General features: G+C 31.9%; 2 protein-coding genes and 1 long non-coding RNA gene across 5 annotated transcripts; 2 read left to right on the top strand and 1 right to left on the bottom strand.

The window, feature by feature from the left end:
• Nucleotides 1–134: 134 nt before the first annotated feature.
• On the top strand, nt 135–3,350 carry LOC131934516 (uncharacterized). Of its 3 annotated transcripts, none has more exons than XR_009385796.1 (4): nt 135–947; nt 1,348–1,460; nt 1,576–1,692; nt 2,054–3,350. It is a non-coding gene; the product is annotated as an uncharacterized LOC131934516 (long non-coding RNA). The 3 variants fall into 3 exon arrangements; XR_009385795.1 differs by having other exon boundaries at nt 135–1,122; XR_009385794.1 differs by having other exon boundaries at nt 135–1,460.
• A 724-nt stretch (nt 3,351–4,074) lies between these two features.
• LOC131934515 (ribonuclease P protein subunit p21-like) lies at nt 4,075–5,056 on the top strand. Its single transcript, XM_059290555.1, has 3 exons — nt 4,075–4,172; nt 4,618–4,700; nt 4,923–5,056. The coding sequence occupies exons 1-3, from the start codon at nt 4,138–4,140 to the stop codon at nt 5,054–5,056; spliced, it is 252 nt and encodes an 83-aa protein (XP_059146538.1). The 5' UTR covers nt 4,075–4,137.
• A 1,094-nt stretch (nt 5,057–6,150) lies between these two features.
• Nucleotides 6,151–8,639, bottom strand: LOC131934514 (methionine-R-sulfoxide reductase B1-A-like). Its single transcript, XM_059290554.1, has 5 exons — nt 8,548–8,639; nt 7,976–8,037; nt 7,687–7,829; nt 7,009–7,123; nt 6,151–6,279 (listed from the first exon to the last, which is right to left on the bottom strand). Exons 2-5 carry the CDS (start codon nt 8,028–8,030, stop codon nt 6,251–6,253), a joined length of 342 nt encoding a protein of 113 aa, XP_059146537.1. The 5' UTR covers nt 8,031–8,037; nt 8,548–8,639; the 3' UTR covers nt 6,151–6,250.
• Nucleotides 8,640–8,780: the final 141 nt, after the last annotated feature.

Raw genomic sequence — 8,780 nt, 5'->3', positions numbered from 1 at the left:
GTAGTATAACTGTATTTATGCAGAATCTGGAAAACTCGTATTTTTTTGTTGGAAACTTTAACTTTATGGGCCTAAGTCATCAAATAAAAGTTATAAAAGGTAGTTTATTTGAGGTAATAAAATGAGCCTAGATCTAGTCTAGATCTATATATTAATAATACTAGAGTCTATATTCTGTTTATTTTGGCATTAGGCTATAATTACATTTTACAATAATCTCCTTAATGATAGATCTAGATAGATCTAGATTCTAATAATACTAAATAACTAAAAATCGTAATCAGAGGGCGGTTAATTTTGACAGCACTTTTTTTTGTATTGAAAAGTATGCAAGTACGTTTGGGGTTATATTGATTATTGATAGATCGATGTATTTATTGGTTTTCAACTTTAGGTATAATTATCACGCACAGGGAAAGGGGGGGGGGGCTTAAATGTTTATAAATTAATAAATAATCATTCACTTTAACTTTTTTAAAAACTTAATTTTATTGTTCTAGGCCTATTTGTGTAAGGATTTGAAACTGTCTTTATTAATTAATTCAGAGAGAGAGAGAGAGAGAGAGAGGAACAGTAGACACAATTATAGAACAAATTTCTACATGTTAAACAGTGTATTTTGATAGGTATTAATTTTGAAAAAAAATTAGTCAACTAGAATTCTAAATTGATTCAAGATTGTCATTCAAATTTCTATTACTGTTACAGCTCCCTATGGGAGAATAAGATGTCATCATCATCACTCCTTTGTGGCCCCTGGGGAGCAAAGGGCTGCAACCACACATCTCCAGCGGACTTGGTTTTGGGCTGCTCCTCTAATCTGTGCCCATGAGAGCCCAGCTGTTTTTGCCTCCTCCTCAACCGTTCTCTTCCATGTTTTCCTTGGCCGGCCCACCCTCCTTTTTCCCTGGGGATTCCAGTCTAATGCATGTTTTGATGAATAATATGTAAGTTGTGTAAATAGTAGTGTGGAGACCTCAGAGCAACACTTAATTTCATGACCAACAGCGATAAGATGGTACTATTAGTAAGCCATACTTAATGATCAACACTACTCATATTATCATATAGAGGACAGAGTAGGCAAATGGTTGAGGACACTATTGCTAAACATAAAGCCAAGTTAGTAGTACATTCATCAGTTCACCTAAGTCTGATATATACCCAATTTAAGACTATGAAATAAAAAAGGTGGCTAGATATAGTGTTGACTACACAATCCTTTATATACAGAGATCAAATAAACAGAGATACTTAAAAATTAGTATCTAATCTGGCTATCATTTATTGTATCACTCACTCATTTTATTATTATATTTAATAACTAAGAATGCCATTTATTTTCAGGCCTCCAGGTGTTGTGTATATCAATCAGCCCACTGGAGATATATCAATCTTGATACTTCACCAAATACTGGCTACACCAGAAGATGACTAAATGTTCTTAACACTTAATAACTGTAAGTTTACATTGTTTCAAAGTGAATAATAATATTCATTTAGTATTTTTTGCTTGCATTTAATGATCAGCATGTGTAGTTAATGCCTTTACTGATATTAGTAAAATAATTTCAGACCACAAGCATTACTTCTGGGTCACTCTGAAGGGTCTAATCGTTCAATTACTGAATTGATAAAGTTGATGAAATTGCTCAAAAATTGTCTGGCACCTTCTTAGCTCAGAGACATAGGGTAAGGGGTTTATAATATTTATATACATACTATTATTTTTTTTATTACCAGGTCTTTTTTTTTCACTTTTGTTTATAAATATATATATATATATATATATATATATATATATATATATATATATATATATATATATATGCAGTATAAGTGTTACCTGGGTAGCATGAACACCCCAGACCACCAGTCTTTATACCTATATAATATATCGTTACAAGGTAGCAAACATGATGTTAGGGGCTTCTTGTTGTATGTTCAGTGCAGTGCAAAATAAAATAAACATAATAAATTTAGTGCAAAATGAGCAGTGTATGGTTGTAATTATTTCATAAATGACTTTTAGTGTGTAACTTTTCTTTTTTAGAATGTGGATGGATTATGACATACCTTGCACAAATCAACAACCAGGCTTTTATTGGATTTGAATCCCAAAGGAAAGAGAAAGTTTGTTATCCAAAACAAACATGGAAAATATCAGAAACCAACAAAACACAAGCAGGCAGAGTGTTATGGACACAACTTTGGGGAATCTCCTAAAACCAAGTATAAAAATAGAGAGGTGTGGTTGTGTCTCTCAGCTCCACAAGGGTCCACAAGAATGAGGACAACAGTGATTTTCGTAATAATTTTAGATCAGATTTAAAAAAAAAAATTTGATCAGATGGATCAGGTTAACAGTTTAATACATATTGCATTTAAGTGCTTAATGAAAAGAAAAGATGCTCTTACCAAAATAGTCTAAGAACAATGCTGATTTTAAATTAATAAATTGTTTCCTTTTGTAATAATATAATAATTTAAGTTGGCATTGTATGTATGTTTAGTGTAGATTTAATGCCCTAAATGAAATATACAATTGACATTTTTTTCTTTAAAGAATTAGTTGCAAATTTCTTTCATTATTTAGTTTCACTGTACAATCTGAAAAAAGCTTGCAACATTTGTATTGACAATACTTCTGCTGGTGATATTTATTTCTAATTAATGAAGTAAATTAATATATATTCAGTTTGCTATAATTAAATACCTCATACTCGAGACAAAAAAACATTTATTAAATATCGCAGTGATATTCCTGTTCTACACAATGCGTATAAACCCTCGAACCATCTGTCTTTTGAAAGATTGTACATTTTGTATACACAATGGCATTCATTTCAACACTATTTAACCACAATTATAATCTAGAGATCCTGAACATATTTTCGTTCTGTTATTTATGGACAAGGCAGACTGGTCCAGCATTAAAATGTAAACCTTAATTAGAATACTTAAACGAGCTATGCAATTAAATGTTGTTAGACAAATATTTTATACTTTTTATTTTTAATGTTATGTTTACGTATCATAGTACAAGACAGCTTCTGTATTCTTGTACAGTAAATTAAGTTTTTTACATTAGTTTAATTTAAACTGTAGGCCTGCTTAACATCTGTTACATTATATGAAAATGTTTTGTATATTTGTTTTAATTTGTTTGTATAAAAGTCAAAATGAAAGTTACTACACTATAATTTACTTATTCTTTTTCAATCAATACTTTATAGTATAGTTATAATTTTCTTACAATTGAATGGATGGTATAATACAGATTTTAATAGATGAGCAGTTCTTGTGTATGTATTGCTGCTTTACTACATTTTGATTAAAATTTCTTTCACATTTTGAAATTACCTTTGTAAATATTATGACTGATATGAGAATGGATTTTTTTGTATGCTAAAAATAAAAATTTGAGCCAAGATGTAGCCAGGATATAATACAGGCTGAGCCAAGGTATAGCCGAGATATAGCCATTATTGGGCCAAGATGTAGCCAGGATATAATACAGGATGAGCCAAGGTATAGCCAATATTGGGCCAAGATATAGCCATTATTGAGCCAAGATGTAGCCAATATTGGGCCAAGATGTAACCATGATATAGACAATATTGGGCCAAGATATAGCCAATATTGAGCCAAGATGTAGCCAATATTGGGCCAATATGTAGCCGGGATATAGCCAATGTTGGGCCAATATGTAGCCGGGATATAGCCAATATTTGGCCAAGATCTAGCCAATGTTGGGCCAATATGTAGCCGGGATATAGCCAATATTGTGCCAACATTGCGCCAACATCATGCCGAGTTTCACTACCAATGTTTCGCCAAGGTTAAGCCAATGTTGCACCAAGATGTAGCCAATATTGGTAACCAATGTTTAGCCAATATTGGGCCAATATATGTGTGCTGACTGGGGCTACGCTAACTAAAATTTAAAAAATCATGTCCATAGTATTAATATGTAAATTATATGTTGGAACTCATTTTTTATGTACTAATGTATCAGATACATTTATCATGAACAACACAAAATATATGTTTTTTCTTACTTTTTACTAGGCAGCAAAGCTAGTATTGAAACAAGACTTAAAAAATCATGATCTGTGTCGGTATTACATATCCACTATGAGGACTGTTGCAGAAAAACATGTGATCAGAATGTAAGCATAAAATATGAAATATGTTTAGAACTGTGTAGTACTAGATAGCTTTGTGTTTTCTTGTATCGGTATAAAGTATTACTTAAGAATTATCTTTTTGACTAAACAATGATGGGTAGAGAGATGGATCAGTTAACATACCTGTTACATTCCCACCCAACTTAAATGCCCCTGACTGTTGTGTTTGGCTTTGGCCATAATAGCTAAACTAAGTGCTTAGATGTGTGAAAAATAAGATCTGAATGTGTGACTAGTATGTTCCATCCTTTGTATTGGAAAGAATACTCTGTTCTCAATACAGCAATATTAGTATGAAAGTACATGGCAAGTTTATTTGCCCTCCTAGTTTTACTATTACTTGTTAAGTGGATATAGAAGATGTCATTTGTAGAAGAATTATGTTTTGGGAAACTTGGCTACATCTTGTCAAAAAATGTTTTTACAGACATCCTTCTATAAAAAGAACATTCTGCAAAAGTTGTAATATAGTCCTTGTGTCAGGTCATACATGCAGAATAAGATTAAGAAGTAAGTCATGTTTTTAAAATTCTGATCAGCCTATTAAGTATTAGGCCATAACTGGTCAAATGCATTAAAATATTTAGTTCAAAGTAAGTGAAAAAAGGAATTAGAATATCTAATTTATAAAAAATTACAAAACAATAAAAATGATTTGAAAGGTTTATTAATGACAATCAAATTGTACCTAACTAATTTTTAAATGTATGTCTAACTTTTGTTAACTTGCAGGTAAAAAAGAAACACATACAGTTGTGACATGTTTACTCTGTGGGACCATAAAACGTTTTATGTGGAGAAAAAGTTACAACTTCTGGCTGGACAGACCTGAAGCTTGGCTGAACAAGGAGAAGAAAAAGTCTTGAATTATATTTTTTTTCTTTAAAACAAAACAATAAAATTTTCAGCATTGCTCAGAATGTAACTTAAAATACAATGCATTGTGTATTCCTATAAATTACAACCTTTTATAAATATATAGTAGGACGGCATGGCCTAGCAGTAGAGAGCTAGTCTGTTAACCCAAAAGTCTTGAGTTAGAATCCAAGTTCAAGTCAGCAGAATGTCCCTGAGTCCACCCAGCTCTGATAGGTACCTAACTCATATTAGGGAAACAAAGGCTGCTGGGCATAGTGCTGACCACACTATCCCTTCTTATGAAAAGGTCTCTGAAGCAGATAAACTTGACTTCATCTGCCCCATATGTCTTGGGCACGAATGGGAAAAGATGAAGAAATGAAAATACATAAAAAATATTTCATAATTAATATAAAAGCAATATTTTTTTAGATATAGTAATGTTTAGCAGAATGTATATAAGCCTAGAAATATATGTAGAAAAAGGGATACAGTAACAAGGTAATTCTCTTAATGTACATTATACATTTTATTAAAAATAAAATCTGTAAAATTTCAACTATTTCTTAACATATGTAAAATATGTTCACAACCTGCTAGCATAGAGAATTTTTGTGTGCACACAATTTAACATTATCAAAGGCATGATTTTCCTTTAGTTAAGGTGTCATTTTATTTACCAAAACACAGGTTAAAGTACTAAACTAGAAAATAATTACAAGGTTAAAATTTTTAAGCAAAACAATGAAAAAGTGCATTTAAAATTAGCACTATATGATTGCAGCTCAAAAGAAAGGGATAATCTGTGCATAAACCTGCAACTATAAAGAATTTATTTTCTCAAATTTAATGGGTATGTTCACTGAGCTACTACAGGCTAAAAAACCTTATAATAATTTTCTCAAGGTAAAAAAACACATTTTTTTCCATTAACATTTACAATACATTATGTTACAAACATTAAGTTTATGTTACAAACATTGTTTAAAATAAAAGATATACTCATATTCTGACACCCTTTTAATTACAACAAATGAGTGTGTATGTATTTACGTATAAATAAAATAAGAGTTCTAAATGTACATAAATATTTTCAAAACTAATTATCATTAATTAGACCTAATTAAAAAATCAATGATCTGGCTTTCCAATAAAGGCTCTGACCAGACCATGTCATAACATTAGGCAACAGTACAGCAGCTTTAGTTTGCCTCAGCTTTCTCAGTAGCATCTAAATAAAAAGAGAAAAAAAAACTGTTTGTAGTTTATATTTAAGAGATCCTAATCTTTTAATTTTTTTCTGTTATTTGTATCATTTATATAAATTTATAACTATTATAAGGCTATTCTAATTCTAACAATAAAAAAAAAACTTTAAAAAAATACTTTTTATGTTGTTATTTGATCATAGTAGCTATTATATTTCTTCTTGTACAATAGAAGTTACAAGACATTATCATATATTATGTAAAAAAGTAGATTTATTATTTTTAATACCTGTAGACTAGAAGTAACAATAACACTTGAGTTTCTTCTTCTTTCTTCTTCTTCGTTCTTAATTATTAGTGTTGAAGGAGATCGAGATTTATCTGCCAGTTGGTTTGAACTCGAGACTTTGTTCGAATTTATCAACCATGAGCTTTTTGCCGACTCGACCACGCCTCCAACACAATTAAGCGGTACGTGTCAACTGGTTATGCGCCATTGAGGCCATTGACTCCGATTTCAGCCTGCTTTTCTTTTTGGATTTGCTTCCATAGCCTTTGTCCAACCAAGAACAAACTACAAGGCAGCAGTTGTTTAATTTTGGAGTAGTCTCTCCTAGAAGAGTGGCTGTCCCCAGCTAACAAGCCTCATCTGCCCGAGGGTTCGAACTCGAGAATTTTCGGTTTAGCAACCATGAGCTTTACCGACTCGACCACGCCGACACTTGAGTTAAATTTACAGATAATCTACACACCTTTTGATACAAATCTGAGAGCTGAACTGTAAATTCAAAATCTTGATTGACCCTCACGAGGTCCATCACCGATAAATTCATGACCAAGACTATGCTTGCATTTACCACATAGTATCTGCAGGATATGAAGTAACAGGTTACCACACTACATGTTAGAACTTTTTTTTTCAGTATTGAAAAAGGTACAGTAACTCTAGGTCAGAAGTTTCCAAACTTTTTCCAACTTGCCTCCCTTACTTTAAAATTAAATCATCAAAAGCTTTGGCACACCACCACCCACACAATTTAATTTCTATATACAGCACCCATGAATTTTCACGTGCCCTGGAGAGAATATATATTATCTTCCATTATGGATTGGAAACTGCTGCTCTTAAAAAGTAGTTTTTCTATTCTTTCTTAATTGTTATGCTGGATGGTTTTCCTCCAACACAATTAAATATTATGTGTCAACTTGTTATGCGCCATATTGGTCATGGACTCCAATATCAGCCTACTTTTCTTTCAGGATTTGCTTTTATAGCCTGTGTCCATCAATGAACAAACTATTTGATTTTAGAGTTTCCCCTGTTAGATTATTTGCCCGGGGGTTCAAACTCAGGAGTTTTTGGTTTAACTTTAACAACATGAGCTTCGCAGCCCAACCCTGATGACCCTCCCTATATTCTGTTTATGTACTTTTATTGCCGTAGATGATTCAGGAATTTTCTGCACACTATCAGGATTGATAGTTTCTGTAAATGCAGGCCATGGGGTAGAGTGCTGGTATTTCGATCGACTACTGAAGAGTTCATATCCACATTTTGCACATACATAAGTTCCTGAAAAATGATGAGATGCAGGTTATTTTAACAACTCTTTTAATTTTATTATACAAAAACATATTGCAACAACATGAAAAAATTATTAATGCAGATCCAAAATAGGGTTCTAATTATTGAACTGAGGTTAGGATAAAATAACTGACCTGTTTCAAAGTGATCCCGATAATGTTCTGCTTTTGACCAAGAGCAAAACGACATGGCAATGCTAATAAAAAAATAAAGAGTGCATTATTTTTATTTATAGACCCTAGTGTATTACAAATATTTTACTTATACTGTTATACTATACATTTATTTAGTTTAGTAGGCCTATTAACTTATTTAAAATTAACTTATCCTTAAAAACACAATATTTTGTGATCTTTTTTTAAGCCTATTTTTCATTTTGTACTTGTAATACTTGTGGGTGGGGGTGATGGTGGGGGGGGGGGGGGGGGAGCGTTCTGGCCGGGATTCAAAGGGACCACTCGAAATATCATACGAATTTTCAAATTATCATATTAATTAAAATTGTTGATTGATGGAATGAATGATGATCAAATCATCCATATTGATTATTGATTATTGAATTATAATTTTATTAATTTAGTATTATCAAGCAAGCAGTCACAAGCAAGTCCGAACCGAGATCTGAACTCTAGATCTTCGGGCTGTTTTAGTAAGTGTTAATTTAACTCTTGTTTCAAAACCTATGATAATAATATGGTAATTCAACCTTTTGGTAAACTTATTTCACTTTTTTTTAATGTTGATCTAGCTAGAAACGAAAGCAAAACCGGAAGAAACAAATAACCGAGATGGTTCGCTTTGATGCAGTGCTGGGTGCAGTTTCGAATCTGTTGCAATCCACGATATGCTTGCAAAGGCACAGATAACTATGTTAGATCTCAAATACAGAATACAACTGCATTAAAAGTATTTATTTTTTCATTTCAGATGTAAAGATAT

This window comes from Physella acuta, unplaced genomic scaffold, assembly GCF_028476545.2.
Source record: "Physella acuta isolate Inbredline_101_S28 unplaced genomic scaffold, ASM2847654v3 ptg002856l, whole genome shotgun sequence".
NCBI lineage: Eukaryota > Metazoa > Mollusca > Gastropoda > Physidae > Physella > Physella acuta.
This window is presented reverse-complemented; position numbering and strand designations above follow the sequence as displayed.

Bases quoted from the DNA above. Each gene is read 5' to 3' on its own strand.
- LOC131934515 (XM_059290555.1), top strand. From the start codon at position 4,138: ATGAGGACTGTTGCAGAAAAACATGTGATCAGAAT. The intron at 4,173-4,617 runs GTAAGCATAAAA...ATGTTTTTACAG, and splicing joins GAAAAACATGTGATCAGAAT to ACATCCTTCTATAAAAAGAA. The intron at 4,701-4,922 runs GTAAGTCATGTT...GTTAACTTGCAG, and splicing joins ATGCAGAATAAGATTAAGAA to GTAAAAAAGAAACACATACA.